This window comes from Branchiostoma floridae, chromosome 15, assembly GCF_000003815.2.
Source record: "Branchiostoma floridae strain S238N-H82 chromosome 15, Bfl_VNyyK, whole genome shotgun sequence".
NCBI classification, from domain to species: Eukaryota; Metazoa; Chordata; class Leptocardii; order Amphioxiformes; family Branchiostomatidae; genus Branchiostoma; species Branchiostoma floridae.
This window is the reverse complement of record NC_049993.1, coordinates 18,634,582-18,654,426: the sequence shown is the minus strand read 5'-3', so window position 1 is coordinate 18,654,426 and position 19,845 is coordinate 18,634,582. Positions and strand designations below refer to the sequence as shown.

The 19,845-nt window shown below is 43.7% G+C and overlaps 1 protein-coding gene across 12 annotated transcripts; it reads right to left on the bottom strand.

Moving 5' to 3' along the window:
• Positions 1 to 507: 507 nt before the first annotated feature.
• On the bottom strand, positions 508 to 19,596 carry LOC118431801 (transitional endoplasmic reticulum ATPase). 12 transcript variants are annotated; one of them, XM_035843158.1, is made up of 20 exons: positions 19,459 to 19,596; positions 17,610 to 17,715; positions 16,504 to 16,683; positions 15,893 to 15,966; positions 13,418 to 13,479; positions 12,379 to 12,509; positions 11,485 to 11,616; positions 10,343 to 10,579; positions 9,536 to 9,671; positions 8,659 to 8,771; positions 7,780 to 7,944; positions 7,141 to 7,263; positions 6,655 to 6,739; positions 5,842 to 5,969; positions 5,320 to 5,404; positions 4,587 to 4,810; positions 3,357 to 3,515; positions 2,409 to 2,563; positions 1,400 to 2,035; positions 508 to 1,288 (listed from the first exon to the last, which is right to left on the bottom strand). In XM_035843158.1, the coding sequence occupies exons 1-19, from the start codon at positions 19,476 to 19,478 to the stop codon at positions 1,939 to 1,941; spliced, it is 2,412 nt and encodes an 803-aa protein (XP_035699051.1). In that variant the 5' UTR covers positions 19,479 to 19,596; the 3' UTR covers positions 508 to 1,288; positions 1,400 to 1,938. The 12 variants fall into 12 exon arrangements, with proteins under 12 accessions (XP_035699051.1, XP_035699050.1, XP_035699061.1 ...); XM_035843157.1 differs by lacking the exon at positions 15,893 to 15,966 and having other exon boundaries at positions 16,430 to 16,683; XM_035843168.1 differs by lacking the exons at positions 15,893 to 15,966; positions 16,504 to 16,683; positions 17,610 to 17,715; positions 19,459 to 19,596 and adding an exon at positions 16,067 to 16,176.
• Positions 19,597 to 19,845: the final 249 nt, after the last annotated feature.

Below are 19,845 nucleotides of genomic sequence, written 5' to 3'. Positions count from 1 at the left end.
GACTAATAAGAGACCTACCCGTGAAAGCACCAAGAGGTACCCCCGCGGTATCACGCAGTCCATCGGGACAAATCTGTGGCTTGGATACTTGATTAGTCCATTAGCTAAAAGGAAAAGCTAGACTCAACCATTTTACGGCCACAGGGACAGTGGGTTGTTATCCAACAAGTCTACTGTAGGCCACGGCATTGGATGAGCCCAACCCTCTCTTTCCACTGCCTTTTACTTCCCCACTTGAAGTCAGGTATCCATTTTTACACCAGGATGGAGTGAGGAAATAAGAGATATAGAAATGTACCCTTCCCTAGGGTACAACGTCTAGCTTGGGAAGCCCGGAATCGAACCCAGGACCTCTCGAACTTGTGATCGCTAGCTGTTGAGAAGACGACTTTATCTACTACGCAAGGAGCGCTCCAAAAAGTCACATTTTCACAGCATTAATGCCGCAAGATAATGGTGAAAAACTGTCAGAAAAGACCACTGAAAAACAGAAGGACCCACACTTGCTTGGTTTCATATTTGGTACATTTCAAGTTTCTGATAAGAGAACATCCATAGTAGTTCTATACATACATGTATAAGGCGATAGTAACTTTGCACAGGTCTTCAACAGAATGTAGACACTGACTGTAGCCAAATTTTGCTACACAAAAGAGAGTTTAACAGTAGAAATCCACAAATCTAGCATTCACATATTATCTACCATCATACGAAATGAGATATGCTTCATTTTCCTTATTCTACTTTGCTTCACAAGGAAAAGACAAACAGAAAGTACAAGTTGCGGTAATAATATCACATAGAATTGTATTTTTATCTTCAAGTTTAATTCTGCTCTGAAACAAATGTATAATAATAATACCTCGAAGCAGTTCTTTTTATCACAATCCTCATCACAGTTTTTACCCCTTAAATTGTAAACTACGTTATCATTCTTTAAATACTTAAACCCCTTCTACAAATACATTCCCCTCAACGATACACATCTTGTGCAAAACTCACTACAATTTGTCTCCCCTGGAACCATTTTCCCCTGGTTTTTCCCTACTTTAAATCCCAACATTTTGCACCACAGGTTTTTAAAGTGCTGAACAGCATCTACTTACAACATCCTCTGACATCAGTTCTGTGTGGATTTTTGTTTAACGTGATGATTTAAAGGAGGAACAGTAGGTAGTTGATGTCTGAGCTTTCAGAGATTCAGTTGCTCAGGCCCAAATGTAAGCAACATTAACATTTGAACAGCAAGAAACACACAAGAAAAATGCAGTTTCTTCAGATGAAAAACCTCTAGCCTGTGTTTACACAAGCTCTCGCCGGCTGGGCTTAATGACCCCCTAGGGAGGCGGCAATCTTAGGGCCGGCCGCTAGGGGCGCGATTTTAGTCAGGCTAAAAAACCTCCCTCAAGAAGATTTCTTATTTTTGAGACAATACTAAATTTCATTTGGGAGACTCTGTCTCTTTATAGTTTAAACTAAAGGATGGTTACCATTGTATATACTCCAATAACAGCGCACCTAAAATATCATCCAGAAATTAACACTGACAGTAGTTTTTACATTTTAGATTCAAACCAAGCCTGTCATACTGGCATGGCTGTAAAAGAGAAAAATCCCCTCTCCCGCTATTATTTAAGTGTTCTGTATTCATTAGAGTAAATACGGTATGTCGGATGCTGCACAGTTGAAATTAGAGGATGGTTACCGTATACACTCAAATAACAGCGACCTCAAAAAAAAAACATCATCCAGAAGTGAACACTGCCAGGAGTGAAGATTCAAACCCATGCCTGCTATATTGGCACAGCTGTGAAAAATCCCTCCCTCGGTATTTATCTAAGTGGTCTGCGTTTATTTGAGCAGATACGGTAGGTCAGATGCTGCAGGGGTGTGGAGTGAAGAATGCTGGGTAGTGGAGTGAAGGATGCTGGGAAGAGTCTAACTGTACAGGTCGTCGTCGCCCTCCTCATACAGGTTGTCGCCGCCGGTTCCGCCGCTGCCCTGGCCTCCGCTCGGACCGGCCTGGCCTGGGAACCTGCGGGATGTAGAGAGTCGTTATTAGACTATGCCGATTTGATAATATGGATGACATTAACACACGCATCAATATGCCAAAATTAAAGAAAAAATATAAGAAAATGGATAGATTACATGTTATAGAATGCCGAAGTATTAAAATTATATTCAAAGTCAATGAAGAAGATAAAAATGTGAAAAACGAAGATAAAAAATCTAAAACTGTCAGTCCTCATTGTCTGACAAGCGCTGCTTTTGATAGATGTGTTCGAAATAGAACCTTGATGGAACAGGGGGAGGGGAATCGGACTATTGCAAGGAACAGGACAAAACCAGGGAATAAAGACAAGCTTGTTATTCTGATTAAAAATCTTCCAAGACCACAAACCCACCTGAAGTTTCCGCCGAAGCCTCTGCTCTGCTGCAGCGTCTGTGCGAACATCTCGTACTTCCGGATGTCGTTATCCGACACCGATCGCCGGGCGAACTTCATCGACTCCTCAAAGTGGTCCCTGCGGATCTCCGGCACCGGATCGTAATCGTCCTCCTAGGGAACGCAAACGGTACTGCATCAGAAACTCTGTCAAACTAGATATGCTATTTTTTCTTGACAGCAGGAACCAAAAAAACTTTGTAAGTGGAGTATGTTCTAACAAAAAATGTAAAAAGGGCTCTTTGGCACGGAATTGTAATCCTCCTCCTAGGGAACTCAAACGGTACTGCATCAGGAAATTGGACATTCAACCTACATTGAGATCAGCGTCGTCTACAATGAAGCATCTTTGCCTCTCAACTTGGAATCTATAAATGCAATTTACATGTAACTAGCCATATACCATACTGCATACATTATTTCATTTTGAAGACAAGAGTGAAGACACCACGAGTATGCTCTTCCAAAGAATGCAAAACACTATTGAAACAAGTCCAGTAACAAGTTGAAATGAGGAGATTTTAACATCAGTGCCTGACATTTTCTAATTTTATTTTCTTAGATATTTTTGTACTGCAGCTATGTATTCCTGCTGCATTGTAAAGAATGTGGCCCCAAATGTGACTGAGTTAGGGTGCACTCTCACTGCACTTGCGTCACAGCAGGGTTTGAAAGATACTCAACGAATTTCAGAGATGAAGAACACATTTTTCACTTTTCTGTATTTTGTCGTCTTCTAAGTCATACTTTTACATATTACGCAATATCTAAATTACAAAAAATCTGAGAAAATAACAAGACAGTGACGCAGTTAATAAACCCCGCAGTGACGCAAGTGCGGTGAGAGTAGCACCTTTAGTATAAGTGGTTAATGCAAAACAGAAGTTTGCTAGACAGTTTTCCTCACCATATCCAGGTCAGGGTTGTCCTTCCTGGCCTTCTCATTCCTGATCTCCTCCTCGATCGCCTCTCGGATCGCCAGTTTGCACGCCCGCTGGCAGATCTCTGTCAGGTCAGCACCGCTGAACCCGTGGGTCACCTTAGCCAGGTAACCCAGGTCAACATCCTGGGGACAAACAAACAAACAAATAAATAAATTTCTAACAGTATGACTTGTCAGGTAAGCCCACCCGGAACCCATGGGTCTCACGCAGAGCACTGGGGTTACTCTGGCCTAGGGCATACTGTAAAATGGAGCAGCAAATAAGTCTAATGCAGGGTACATCTTAAGTTCTTTAAAGAAACACACAAACAAGTTCTCCTTCACCGACAGCAATTGCTACTTACATCCGGCTTTGCTTACAATTTACAAACATATAGCACATGGAGTAAACAAACTGGAGTTTAAAGTCTGGCATACTGGCAGGTTTAAAACCTGATATTCACAACACTAGTAGTGGTAGCCATCCTTTGATGTGACTGTTAGCAACAGCTTCCAGCACAATGTTCAATACAGCCACAACTGAATTGCTGAGGAAGCTTTGGTTACAACTTCGTTCCTATACTGCATTATCAACCTCTAGACTTGTGTAACACAGAAGTTCATTTGTTTGAACGAAAAGCCTTCTACAGATGCCCGTTACTGGCAAATGAGAAAACGGCCAGTTCAACATTGATGTTGCATACGATTTCCCCCCAAACTGATCACGGTAGGGGACAGATTGGGTCTACTTTGTATGCACAGTAGAGCTTTCTTTGGGTACGGATGCCGAGGCAAAGTAGCCTGGGTACCATCCGGATAGTAGTTCGCTCCTATGTCCACTCCTGCTATCCGTCTGGAGACGTGCGCATTCAAACCATTCGGTGCTAACGTCAGTTAGTGAGCGAATCAAGGAATAGGTTCTAGAGCACTCGTTCGATGACAACAGGCCTGCAAGCGGACGCAGGATTTGTCCGGTGTTGGAACACCGGTTCGAACGAGAGCTTGAATCCATTCCAAATTCGCTCATACGTAGGGACCAATCAGCGCCTGCGTCCAAAAATTTTGACGATTCCATACGTTAAGAATAAGATGGTCCGGGATCCCAGACGGAAACACAGCGAAGTGACTGTATATAGTGTAAAATGAACGTCGGAGCGAACTGTTTTCCGGATGGTACCCAGGCTAGAGGCAAAGATCGCAATAAATATTTCCTACCTTTGCAACAGGCGACTTGCGCAGGTTGGCCTTCAGGATGGAGATACGCGAGGGCTCGTCGGGCAGTGGGATGTAGATCAGCTGGTCGAGACGGCCCGGACGCAGGATGGCGGGGTCGATGATGTCCGGACGGTTGGTCGCGCCGATGATGAAAACGTTCTTCTTGTCCGTCATGCCGTCCATCTCCGTCAGAACCTGGTTGATCACGCGGTCAGCTGCGCCACCTAGCGTGTTTAGAGGGAAATGCATGTTGGTCATGTGGCAACTACAAGCAAGTCACAAGCAGATAACTTACACTAAAAAGCAGTTACCCAAGCACCTGTTTGATCACACGGTGGGTTGCGCCACCTAGCGGGTTAGGAGGGAAATGCATGTTGGTCAAGAACCAAACCAAAAGAAACAGGTCAAAAAATTGCTTACAGAAAGAACAGCACACAAATGGACTCAACATATCATTACACAGGCTTGTGTAGGAGAAAGTGCAATTCTTGATGTTTTATAATCACATGGTTGATTAATTTGATATTTGTTAGCAAACTTTGTGCATTTCATTATCAAAGTCACATGCAACAGAGTTCAGTCAAGTTCATGCAACAGAGAGGGCTGGAAAACAACAGCTCTCCACTACCCTTTTCCTTATCTATGCAAAACGGATGTCCAAGGCAACTACTGCATAAGAACTACAATTTCCTTAAACAAACATAACACTGATACAGTTAGAAGAAACACACACCTCCGTCTCCAACGTTGCCTCCTCGAGACTTGGCGATGGAATCCAACTCATCAAAGAACAGCACACAGGGGGCCGCCTGTCTGGCCTTGAATGGGAAGGAGAGAAATACTCTTTTATATTTCTCACTCAAGCTATCAAAATACTGCTTAGCACAGAAATTACAGATGTCAACTTGACATTCAAAGCTCTAGCCTGCGACTGAAAAGTATGATTCCAAGAAACAATGCATTAAAAGGGAATTCATTCATCTGTGAATAGTTTCATCAAGTTGGTAAGTGACTGAATAAAGATACTCTTCTTATACAACTGTTGTTTAATTCCCACCGACATTTCAGTGACTGCCTGTCAACTTCCTGGGGGCAACCCTGACCGGTTCACACTGCACTGCATGTAGTATTTACATTATACAGTGATAGTTGAATGCATTGTTTATAATGCGGTCACAAACAAAGGAGTTAATTTGAGTGAACCAGTCAGAATTGCCCTGTGAAGCTAGGCAGTAAAGAAGAAGACTACACCTACCTTGTCGAACACATCTCTGACGTTGGCCTCTGACTCTCCAAACCACATGGTCAGCAGCTCGGGGCCCTTGATGGAGATAAAGTTGGCCTGGCACTCATTTGCGATGGCCTTGGCCAGGAGTGTCTTACCTAGAAAACAAAGTACACTTTGTTCTAGAGTGCTCATAGCAAAAAGATATGCATAATACTTAAGTTAATGCTACACATTGCATGTAGAACAGAAATATGCACATCTAATGAAGGAAAATTTTGTTCAAATATGTCATCATCTATCTACGATGTAGCGGAAGAGCTCTGTAAGTTTGTCTATATGTGTTTTTAGAAGAGAGAAGAAGTATGTAAACTATAGATGTAAAGAAAGACATAACATGAATTTTCGGTTATTGTCTTTGTATCGAACTTACTGTATTTTCTTAGCACAACTGGGGCATGAATATGCAGGGCTCGAAATTCATTTTTGGGATTAGGTGCACCCAGCTTGAAAAATTTTTTGGGTGCACCACTTAAATCTAAGTAATAACCTAATAGCAAAACTTATTTACAAGCCATCAAATTCTTAAACAAGTACCATGACAGACATTTTTGTTATCTTTCTAACAGAGATGTCAAGAATATGATGTAGTCTAGTATACTTTGATATCTTTACATACATAAACCTAAGAAAATATTAGAAAATAATTGGGTGCACAGCTCCAATTTTGGGTGCACCTGCACCCAGTATTTCGAGCCCTGATATGTAACAAAATTCATTGTCATTGTCTTCTAAAGTTGGCCTGGCACTTGATGGCAACAGCCTTAGCGAGGGATGTCTTACCGCAGCCAGGGGGTCCGTAGAACAGCACGCCACGCGACGGCGTCATTCCGAACTTCAGGAACTTGTCAGGGTGTTCCACTGGGTACTGCAAACAGAAAATTCAAAAGTTGTCATCAAACATGGGGCAAAGGAAACAGTAAGTTTCAGCAGGGATGGTTTTCTGCTTCAATTTTCAATTTCAATCTTATTTGTTGACCAGGAAGACAATGAATCTCATCTGAATTGTTACAAACTTAAGAATAATCTGACTCCACTGTCATTTTAAAGTTTTCTCTCATTTGAAGTGGTCCCCATTTAATTTTCAATATTACATCTACTACGTGAATAGAATTGTACAAGTTGAACTGTGATGTCCAACAGGAAAATTGGATTTTGAGAGCACCATTTCTTTCAAAGACTTGTTACATTGTTGGTTTTGTATTTAGCATATTAAGACTTGTTTTTGTTCAATAAGAAACTGAAAGAAGCATGATCCCGAGAACTGACCTGCACCAGCTCTTGCAGCTCCTTCTTGACATTATCCAGACCTCCAACATCCTCCCATGTTGTGTTGGGCACCTCAACCACCGTCTCACGCAGGGCACTGGGGTTACTCTGGCCTAGGGCATACTGTACAACACAGGGGGACAGTTAGTCTAACCCTTAGTATAACCCTAACCCTTCACCACCGTCCCATGCAGGGCACTGGGGTTACTCTGGCCTAGGGCATACTGTAAGATGCAGAAACTGATAGGTCTAAGGCATTGTACATTTTAAGTTCTTCGAAGAAACACAAATAAGTTTTCCTTCACCTACTTAGAGTATCAAGCAATTGTTCCAGACACACAGCTTTGCTTGTTAACTTAAGATAGAGCACATGGCCAAAAGAAACTGGAGCTTAAAGTCTGACACAGTGGCAGTTTAACAAATTAAAACCTATTATTCACAACACTACTTAGCAGTCCTCTGATGTGAGTTCATGTGACTGTTTGCAACAGCTTCCAGCACAATGTTAAATACAGCCACAAATGAATTGTCAAGGAAGCTTTGATTACTGCATGATTCAAAACACAATGTCCAATACTGTCCTAGAATTATCAAAAATAAAATAGTAATCTTTGACCTGAAAAAATTGCATTAACTTACCCTGAAGTTCTCCATGGTAACAGCCAGAGAGTCCAGGACCTCAGCATCGATGTTCTCATCCTCCAGATCAATCAGGTCCATCTTCTCTCGGATCTGCTGCAGGGCCGCCTCCGAGCACAGGGCGGCAAGATCGGAGCCAACGTGGCCGTGGGTCTCTGATGCAACCTGCAGGTAGAACAGATACACATTAACACAAACATACAAACTACAGGTTTCAGATGCAACCCGGGGGAATAATGTATACACATTACTACAAACAATACATGTCACTGAGCACAGGGCGGCAAGATCTGAGCCAACATGGCCGTGGGTCTCTGATGCAACCTGCAGGTAGAACAGATACACATTAACACAAACAAACAAACTACACGTGACACCGAGCAGCAAGATCGGAGCCAACATGGCCGTGGATCTCTGATGCAACCTAGAAAACAAGGCATCATTATCAATACAACTGTCAGACAAGTAAACCAACATGGTCCGGGGTCTGTGGCAACCTGAAGTAAAGCTACATCCTCTGTGTACCTGTTTACTCAGGCCCCAAAAAATTTCAACCATATCCATGGCTGCTCTCCAATTTCCAAAAGCAGCTTGCGATGTTTTTGTTCGTTTGCTGCCCATCTAGTGTTGGACATTGTTTTTTTAATACACAGCCATAATGACTATCCTGTGTTGCTGCAATCATAAAATGGTACCTGTTATAAATATGTATGTCATTCAAAAGAGGCCGCAAGGACTGACCTTGGCCATAATGGTCTATGGGGAGTCTTGTTCAGTATGAAGTACAAGCAAAAATCAGTGTGCAGTGCACAAAATAGTTGTACCAGTTTACGGTAAGACTACAAAACCATATATCATAACCATTAGAGAGGAACTGACCTGTTCGAGGTCCACATCGTCGGCCAGCTTCATGTTCTTGGTGTGGATCTGCAGGATCTCCAGACGGCCGGTCGCGTCGGGGATCCCGATGTCAACCTCACGGTCAAAACGGCCTGTGCAACAAATAATCAAGCAAATCAATAAACTGCTAGTGTTAGGTCTGTTAATGTGTCATTTGAATCGCTTTCATGTTCTGTAACTGTATTTATGTGCGGCTACAGCAATGGAAAGCCACTAAGTCTCAGTATCTGTTGTCAACCTAACGGTCAAAACGGCCTAAACAACAAGTTTTCCTTTAGTTAGATATTTTATCAGGCTTTCCTGTAAACTGACAGTCAAGTATGTAAAGTAGGTGGACATAATGCATAAGGTTTCCACAGCTTTTATTTTACTTTGTTATATTGTCCACATCAGGTGTCACAACTGAAGTCACTCCAGAGGCGCACAGATACTGTAATTCCTGATTTTTTGAATGTACTGTTATGTTCACGGTTTTCACTGTGACGACTGTAACGTGAACTTATCATTACTGATAACAAATAATTCACAGACTTTTTTTACTTGCACCTGCCGATATCGTGAACATTTAGTTCCGAGAACAAGTTAAATTTTCTCAGACCGTGAAAGTTTGGTACCGAGAAGACAAAGTGAATTACAGTAGTCTCCCGAGACTGGACTGCCAAAGAATGTTGTATTTTGTTATGGATTTTGCAGGGTAGCTATAGAGTTACAGATTCAAGTTCTGAAGAAAGGCAGCAATATGTGCACACAAATGTTTTTTTTGTGCACCTAAATTTTCTCGGTTAGGTGAATCAGTGCCCTTTTCTCAAAACAATGAATTTTGAGCTCTGTCACATTATACGACTGTCCCACTCACCGAAGCGCCTGAGCGCAGCGTCGATGGAGTTGGGTCTGTTGGTGGCTGCCATGACGACCACGTGAGCGCGCTGCTTCAGTCCGTCCATCAGGGTCAACAGCTGGGACACGATACGCCGCTCCACCTCGCCGTGGGTCTGGGGGGAAAGACACATGTCAATCAAACATGTCAATCAAACATGTCAATCAAACATGTCAATCAAACATAGCTGGGACACGATACGCCGCTCCACCTCGCCGTGGGTCTGGGGGGAAAGACACATGTCAATCAAACATGTCAATCAAACATGTCAATCAAACATAGCTGGGACACTATACGCCGCTCCACCTCTCCATGTGTCTGGGGGGAAAGGCATTGTTATTGGGTGGGCTGAGTACTCTCTTTGCTGCCAGGGGCCGAAGGAGGTTACAAATAATGGGGCTAAATGGCAAGGGTCTGGAGCTTGCCATTCGGGGCTAAAAACAGCGACCGTTACAACAGTAATTGCCCAAGGTGATGGATTTTGATCCACTAACACAAGGATTGACGACTTCTCTTCGGCGGAGGAATTTTTCTAACATTAACAAGATTTTCCATTGGAAATTGACCTTTGGTCTTTAGTTCATCTTTGGTTATTTTAACTGTCTTTTCCTTTTAACTGCAAGAAAAGGGGTATCAATTCACATTGTCTATCTTGGGAATGAGTGCTTCACTCTATGAAGATTATAGCCAGAGCATTGTCAGACAATGAATACTTTTTTTCTCTTCTACTTCTAAGTTTTTTTTCCTTCATAATCTACCACCAGCAGGGAATTTCTGAAGTGTTACCTTGTCTCTCTTAGGAGCGATGGCATCAATCTCATCGATGAAGATGATGGCCGGAGCGTTCTTCTCCGCCTCCTCGAAGGCCTTACGCAGGTTGCTCTCGGACTCTCCAGCCAGCTTGCTCATGATCTCTGGACCATTGATGAGGAAGAAAAAAGCTCCAGTCTCGTTGGCCACAGCTCTGGCGATCAGGGTCTTCCCCACACCAGGGGGTCCATACAGGAGGATACCACGGGGAGGCTGGGGAGGGGGAGAAATTTGTTAAAGCCTACATCACAATTCCAAACCGGGGCCCAGTCGGGCAGCTTTCCCAACCCAAAATTGGCTCTGGCAATCAGGGTCTTCCCCACCCTGGGGGGTCCATACAGGAGGATACCACGGGGAGGCTGGAGAGGGGAGAGAAGTTTGTAAGGTGTCACAAAATGTCATCTGGCAGGGTTCTTCACTTCTTGCCAGCGCAGTTGAGCATATGGGACCCTACGCTGTGATTTGTATCCTCTATGCTGTGATTTGGGGCCTCGATGCTGTGTTTTAACCAGTATAGGGAGCTTAGTTTGTTGTTTTGTAACAAAAGGTAAAAACACTTTTTGTTTTATTTCATTAAATTTGGCCATCAAAATGCAGGAAATTGTGAGATTGCCATAGCTCTTGTGATCAGGGTCTTAGACACACCAGGGGTTCTGTACAGGAATATACCACAGCACGGATACCAGGCAAAACATACCTTAGCTTCACAACTCTATTGGCATCACTTTCTCCAGATACAATGCAAAAACTCTGAGACTTTGTCAATAGTAATAGAAATACTTAATTTTGCACCAAATGGAGGATACAAAAATATGATTTGTTTTAAATCAAGAACTGTTGATTGGAAAAGCATGCTTTCAGATTCTGGGCCGCTTGACTATTATCAGTGCTTAACAAAGATGGTTCAATGTACATGCCTTCTGAAAGTTCATCATCACAGACAGCTTCTTCGTTGTGCATATGAGTTTAATTCTTTGCTCTGAGTTCAAACGTTAAATGATTATTTCTGGCAGATCTTTAAATCTAAACAAACTGGTTATATGGACTACTTTGAAGGTAACATTTTCAACATGCTTTTCTATAAACTAAAAGTAAGTAGTTTTCTTTCTCCAACTTACCTTGACCCCGATAGCCTTGAAGAGAGCGGGGTGTCTCAGTGGGAGTTCCACCATCTCCTTAATCTGAGCCAGCTGCTTGCGGACACCGCCGATGTCATCATACCCAACCTCATTCAGCGCCTCTTCCTCATCCTGGGGTTATAAAAAGATTAAGTCATAAAAACGTAACCTAATGTATAAGATGTTCTTCTATAGTGTTTGTCCCTCCTTGTAATAATCATCTGGTGTATTTTGCCAGCCAGTAGGTACCCAAAGTATGAGTAATGAGGCTATTTAACGTGGTCGAGGCACCTCCGAGAGCACGGGACCCCCGTTTTACGTCCCTCCCGGAAGACGATTTCGTGGAAAGCTTCATGAGGCTACAGCAATCCGGACGTCCTTGGTTGGTCTCCCATCCAAGCACTATCCGGACCGCGCGTTGCTTAACTTCCGAGATCGAGGGATCGGGTGTACCAACGCGCTACGCGGCCGTAGCGTAGATGTTCTTAACAGTCAGATGCTTGCTGCAATGATGTTCAGAGGTTACAAAAAGTTTTAGGTCACATAAGCTCTTATCTTTTGGATTAGGACAACCTTGTTTTATGGCATCTATTTTGCAACTTTTCAGTTTTGTAGGATTCTGTTACAGCTTTCCTAGAAAAAATTAAACTTTTAACAGTACATGCATATGAAATTAAAAATGTAGATTGTGACAATTCTTTCTGTTTTGTCCAAGAACAAGTACCCAATACAAGGTTGTTGCTCTCAATTTAAGACGTTTTTTAAAAGCTGTCCTGACCTGATTTCTTTCTCTCCCTGCATCATGCATCACACGACTAAGTAACTTATTGCTGTGCTGTACAAAACACATTGCCAGTAACCCCTCCATGCCTGTGTTGGTATGACCTGCCCTACCTCTCTCTTAATGGGCTCTCCCTCACAGTGGATGACGGTGTCTGGAGCCACGATGCAGTAGTTGGACGGGTCTGTCTCCACCACCTTAAAGTCCACAGGACGCATAGCGGCACGCACCAGGAATGTATCGCCTGAAAGAAAGAAAGAAAGAAAGGTCAGAATTTGCTCACTAGAGTGAAGAAATTACAGGGCTTGAAATACCACCTGCATATGCAGGTTAGTGCATGGGTAGAAAGTTAGGCTGTGTAGGTATTTCTGGTGTCTACCTGCACTGGTCCATGTGCTGGGTTTTAGACATAAATGTCCTATGATGTATGTGTATGTGGATTGTTATTAGCTGCATTGACTCTTAGTCTTACCACTAAAGTATAAAATAGCAACGGTTCCTCAACAATTTAAGTATGATCCATACTTCCTCAATTCCGTGTGGTAAAGGTAAAATTTGTCTGGTGCAGGTAATTTTCAATGTTACCTGCAGGTATGCAAAAAAAAGTATTTTGAGCCCTGACCTGCACCTAACCTTCACTAGAATATGCACTGAGTCTGTGTATCATCTTAACTCAAAGTTATCACTACCACTGCAAAGCAATCACACCCTGGCATGTGTCATTGCAATAGCAACAGCAGAGTTTTGTTTTCCCTCCAGATAAATGCAGCAAATGGTGGGCAGTTCCCAAGTGCTGGGTAAGGAATGGAGGTCACAGAAGGGACTCAAACAACCCTATCAATGATAGCCATATTACTGAAATACATGTAACCCCAATGAACAGAATCAACAGGAAAGACTGCTTTTTACAATTTATATTCAGTTAGATGTGTATAATAGAGTATGAACAAAGTTTTTTGCACAGAACCAAGAGATAATACCAAGCCACATTTCAGTGACTGTCTGTCACCTTCCTCAGAGAGATACTGACTGGTTCAAGTTTGCACTGCGGCTACAACTAGTACATCTGTTGCTGCTATAGTGTGAAAAATGTGGTCCCAAACATGACTGAATCTGTAATCTTTTATCAAAATGTTAGTAATAGATTCTTACCTTTGTGCACGGGTCTGTAAGCCTCCAGGAAGTACGGCTTCAGGTACACTTCAAACAGGTTCCTGCACAGAAAGTACAAGGAAACTTCACTTTAGACTTCATACTTTCTGAAGGATACTGGTTTCTTCACAGCTTAGACACTGCAATTTTTTTTTTTCCATACATACAATTTTTTGTTCACTGCTGCTACTTAGGCAATTATACTATTAGGTATCATCGCCATGGCAACAGCAGAGTTTTTCTTTCCCTCCAGATAAATGCAGCAAATGGTGGGCAGTTCCCAAGTGCTGGGTAAGGAAAGGAGGTTCATCAACTACAAGTTTCATCTGAATACATTGCAACCTACATGCAACATTCTTCAAAGAAATGTTGGCAACACTCACTGTTGCAAACAGTATTTTCTTCCGCAACAAGCATGCTTTCAAGGTCTGTCCTATTTTTGCTATGACTGAGACTTGCTCACTTCCACACTCTCTCCCTCCCTGATTCACTCCCTCCCCCCAATATCAACAAACAATAAACTCGCTCACTCAATCACCATGGCTACATGACAAAACTGTGCTCCAAGTAAAAACAAAATCCTGTCTGATAAAGCATTTTGGATGGATTAAACCAATTTTCTACTGAAACTTACCCCGTGATGCCCCCCACGGAGTCATCGATGGGCAGCACATGGATCCTCTTCCCATACTTCACATCGGGGCAGGCCTGGACGCTGACCACGTCGCCCAGACGCACGCGCTCTCTCTACTCACTCACTCTCTCTCTCATTCACTCACTCACTCTGAAACTTACCCCGTGATCCCCTCCACGGAGTCATCGATGGGCAGCACATGGATCCTCTTCCCGTACTTGACATCTGGGCAGGCCTGGACGCTGACCACGTCGCCCAGACGCACTCCCAGGTTGTTACGCACCATGGCTACATGGCAATACTGTGCTCCCAGTAAAAACAAAACCAATTTCCCCCTGAAACTTACCCCGTGATGCCCTCCACAGAGTCATCGATAGATATGGATCCTCTTGCCGTACTTCAATACACTCTCACTCTACTCACTCACTCTCTCTACTCACTCACTCTCTCTCTCTCTACTCACTCACTCATCTCTCTACTCACTCACTCTCTTTCTCACTCACTCTGAAACTCACCCCGTGATGCCCTCCACGGAATCATCGATGGGCAGCACATGGATCCTCTTCCCGTACTTCACATCTGGGCAGGCCTGGACGCTGACCACGTCGCCCAGACGCACCCGCTCTCTCTTCTCACACTCAGTCACTCACTCAATCTGAAACTTACCCCGTGATGCCCTCCACGGAATCATCGATGGGCAGCACATGGATCCTCTTCCCGTACTTCACATCTGGGCAGGCCTGGACGCTGACCACGTCGCCCAGACGCACCCGCTCTCTCTACTCTCTCTCACTCACTCACTCTGAAACTTACCCCGTGATCCCCTCCACGGAGTCATTGATGGGCAGCACGTGGATCCTCTTCCCGTACTTGACATCTGGGCAGGCCTGGACGCTGACCACGTCGCCCAGACACATGCGCTCTCTCTACTCACTCTCTCTCTCTCTCATTCACTCACTCACTCTGAAACTTACCCCGTGATCCCCTCCACAGAGTCATCGATGGGCAGCACATGGATCCTCTTCCCGTACTTCACATCTGGGCAGGCCTGGACGCTGACCACGTCGCCCAGACACACGCGCAGGTTGTTACACACCATGGCTACATGGCAATACTGTGCTCCCAGTAAAAACAAAACCAATTTCCCCCTGAAACTCACCCCGTGATGCCCTCCACGGAGTCATCGATCGGCAGCACATGGATCCTCTTCCCGTACTTCACATCTGGGCAGGCCTGGACGCTGACCACGTCGCCCAGATGCACCCGCTCTCTCTACTCACTCACTCACTCTCTCTACTCACTCACTCTTTTTCTCACTCACTCTGAAACTTACCCCGTGATTCCCTCCACGGAATCATCGATGGGCAGCACATGGATCCTCTTCCCGTACTTCACATCTGGGCAGGCCTGGACGCTGACCACGTCCCCCAGGCGCACACGCTCTCTCTTCTCACACTCATTCACTCACTCACTCTGAAACTTACCCCGTGATGCCCTCCACGGAGTCATCGATGGGCAGCACATGGATCCTCTTCCCGTACTTCACATCTGGGCAGGCCTGGACGCTCACCACGTCGCTCAGACCCACCCGCTCTCTCTACTCACTCACTCACTCTCTCTACATACTCTCTCTCTACTCAAAGCAATGAAACGTACCCCGTGATCCCCTCCACGGAGTCATCGATGGGCAGCACATGGATCCTCTTCCCGTACTTGACATCAGGGCATGCCTGGACGCTGACTACGTCGCCCAGACGCACGCGCAGGTTGTTGCCCACCATGGCTACATGGCAATACTGTGCTCCCAGTAAAAACAAAACCAATTTTCCCCTGAAACTCACCCCGTGATGCCCTCCACGGAATCATCGATGGGCAGCACATGGATCCTCTTCCCATACTTGACATCTGGGCAGGCCTGGACGCTGACCACGTCGCCCAGACGCACGCGCTCTCTCTACTCACTCCCTCACTCTCTCTACTCACTCACTCTCTTTCTCACTCACTCTGAAACTTACCCCGTGATGCCCTCCACCGAGTCATCGATGGGCAGCACATGGATCCTCTTGCCGTACTTCACATCTGGGCAGGCCTGGACGCTGACCACGTCGCCCAGACGCACGCGCAGGTTGTTGCCCACCATGGCTACATGGCAATACTGTGCTCCCAGTAAAAACAAAACCAATTTCCCCCTGAAACTTACCCCGTGATGCCCTCCACAGAGTCATCGATGGGCAGCACATGGATCCTCTTGCCGTACTTCACATCTGGGCATGCTTGGACGCTCACCACGTCGCCCAGGCGCACGCGCTCTCTCTACTCACTCACTCACTCACTCTCTCTACTCACTCACTCTCTTTCTCACTCACTCTGAAACTCACCCCGTGATGCCCTCCACGGAGTCATCTATGGGCAGCACATGGATCCTCTTCCCGTACTTCACATCTGGGCATGCCTGGACGCTGACCACGTCGCCCAGACGCACGCGCAGGTTGTTGCGCACCACGCGGTTGATGCGGATCTTCTCCTTGGGGCAGGTGTCATCGGAGAGCACGATGCAGACCGTCTCGCGCCGCTTCTTCCCCTTCATCAGGACAGTGTCCCCGCGGAACAGCTGCAGCTCGTCCATCTTTTCCTGGGTTTTGGTTCAACATTGACAAGGAGTGAGTTGTTTTCTACCAATTGCATGTACATGTATTAGGGATCGAAATACTTTTTTTTTCTACATGCAAAATTGCAAGTTTTTGGAAAACAATTTGCAAAACATTTACGTGCAATTTGAAAAATTTACATGCAAAATAAGACTAGGCAGTGATTGCGACGAGGGTTGCTAGCTTGAATCGGCGAATTTTGATTACATCTAGTGAAGCTATACCGGAGAAAAGAGACGTTCATATGTCATTCTGTCTAAGACTAGGATGTTTAATTCCTGAGAGTATTTTTTACGGCCAGCTATTTTCAACATGCAAGATTGCAAGTTCAGAACATTTTTACGTGCAAATCTCGAAAATTGTGTGCAAATTGCGAGTTAAGCATGTGTATTTCAAACCCTGCTGTATAGACCAGGATTAAGTTGAAAGCAAACAAAACAGGGAATTTTATATGGCTTTATCATGTTAGATCAATAGAGACAAATTTGAACATGTGGCCAACTTAACAATAAATTACATAAGGAGCAGCTGACCCCTTTTTGGTGGTCCTTTAGTGAGTTTCCCCATTGACCCAATCATTACAAATCTTGTCTACACAAAGTACAGTGATCACCGGCTGTATACATAGACATAGACCAGATTTTATCTGTCACGCAAAAGGCCTTCTTGGATAGTTTTGACTGTATACAGAGTTTATAGCCACACTACAAACGAAACTTTATCTGCCAACATTTTGGAAACCTTTCACACCGCAACCTCATTCCACTGCATATGTCCTACTTTTTGCTATGTTGCTACAGTTCTTTCAACCCCACAAATGACTTCTTGCTCATACTTAAGTGAAATTATGTCCCCCTGAACGTGAACTGAAAATTGTTACTAATGTTATATAAGAGTGAGTGGTGTTTACCTGTGAGAGAGAGACGACACTGTTGTCTTCATTGACTGCCTCCTCCACCAGCAGACGGTTGGGCTTGGACTTCTGTTTCAGGATGGCTGTGGACAGCTCATCTTGACTATGGGGGGAGGGGGGGAGAATAAAGTTGTCATTCTTCAGGCACAACTTGTTTCGATTTGACTGATTAACAGCAGACTAGTAAGGATTTGAAGCAAATATGTTCAAGAAGTGACTATCATGATCAGTATGCATGATATATGAATTTTGCAATGTTTGTGTTGGCTTTCTGTTGTAATTTTCCATCATCTTTTTTGCCCTACAACAACCATGGTTGTCAGTAAAAACTAAAAAAAAAATTCCTTTATACATTCTTTGCTCAGTGGATGGGCTCAGTCAGTCAGCCCTAACACTAAGCAACAGAATTAATACAAGATATCGAGGTCCAAGCATCTTCTCAGAATTCTTTTGAAAAAGTAGAAGGTACACTGGGATCTTTGCGTAGTTGTTCCTCAGAAGTTCCTGACAATTTACAAGAAGAAGTTATAAATGCATAGACAAATTGCACCTAGAAGTGATGATCTTTATCTGCATGTCCTTGCCCACATGGGCTAAATCAAATGCAGTGATTCTATAGTATTACATGGAATATTAGATATTAGAATGAAGTCTCCTTGAAGTTACAAGGACGGAGAAAACAACCCCAGGTGTCTGGCCTTGTTGCTGTGTAACTGCACCAGTTTCCAGACCAAGGCAGAACCATTTTTTTTCTGTCGGCTTTTCTGAAATGATTGTAGTTGTCTTCTTAATCTTTGGTGAAAATGTTATGTGATGATATCTAAAGCATGTTTTAACTGTTGAGGTTCTTTAGGTAATCAACTTATCAAGAATAATTAACAGTGCAAATTATGAAACATGATTTCTTCATTTTTGTGATACAGTTTGTTCATTCATTGGGTTTCAACTTGATATGTTAACAATAACATAACAGATTTTACGATTTTCTGAGGATAGAAAAATGAGAATGACAATGATTTTTTTGGTGCCACTCGAATCTACCAATGGAAGGCTGCCGAATCAGCTGATATATGACGTCATACCCAACATGTAAGACCGGATATGGACGAAGATGTCAATGACGAATGAAAACAAAGGAAGATTTTTGAAGATTCTCACTTTGTGTGAAGAGAAACTCACATTTCCTAAAAAGAACAACTGTTCTCGCTTTACCATGAACAAAATAATTGCATATGAACATGTATTTTGACCTCAAGGGGGAAAATCGTTGTCATGATTGCATAACTTAGTTTCGGTGATCGCGCGACGTTTTTCTTGATCGAACAGAACAAAGCGATCGTCAAGTGCGCCTCCGGTTTCTTTGAAATGTAAAGGAAGTCCTTTGTCACTTAAGAAAACGCCGCTGTGTCTTGGAAGATGTATATTTTGGTCAGTAAACGGGTGATTGGGTCGTCTGCTAGCCAAAACACAGAACCTGACGCGACCAGGAAGAAATCGTCTGATCCAAGATGGCGCTGACCAAAAATTGAACCGTCACCACACGGCTGACAAAGGACGACCGTTTTCTACCGTTTTTACCTCACAAATTTGAAATCTCCCGAAGCAAATAAGATTCTGGATAATCATTCTACACGAAATTCTTTCCGTCGTCGATAAAATCACGCGATTTGCTCAAAATAACCTTCGACTGAGCGGTACAGTTGGCGAATCTAAACACATGTTCGGCAGTTCGGTTCATAATGAACTGGGAAACAGAAACTGCGAAACATAAGCAACTGACCGAGATCCGCTGACCTACAGTCTTCAAATTGTCCTAAATATAGATAGAAAACCATACAGTTCGTACCTCTGTGTTGGTTGTGCCATTTTTATAGCTTTATCTGTCCTCTTCTCTCAAAAGTTTCGGTTGAAATCTGCCCGGCTACGCACTACAAAACTCAATATGGCTGCCGGTATATGCAAATTAGCTAGCCTCGTCCATTGAATGGCGGTGGACAAAGTAAAATAATTTTTCTACAATCTGTTTAATAACTATACATAATAAGCAATGATATGAAAATAAAATGAAAACTTTAATATTATTAAATATCATTGGCTACAATGTTAACATTATAATAAAATATAGTTATTTTACTTAAAATATAAAACATATATCCCCTTTATTTGAAAGTGTTTTAGGCCATATATTACACGTGTCTTCGGCACTTCCCGAATATTACCGAACAGTCTCGAT

Bases quoted from the DNA above. Each gene is read 5' to 3' on its own strand.
- LOC118431801 (XM_035843157.1), bottom strand. From the start codon at position 19,478: ATGGCACAACCAACACAGAG. The intron at 11,617-12,378 runs GTAGGGCAGGTC...TTATAACCCCAG, and splicing joins GAGAGCCCATTAAGAGAGAG to GATGAGGAAGAGGCGCTGAA. The intron at 2,564-3,356 runs GTGAGGAAAACT...TGCGTTCCCTAG, and splicing joins ACAACCCTGACCTGGATATG to GAGGACGATTACGATCCGGT.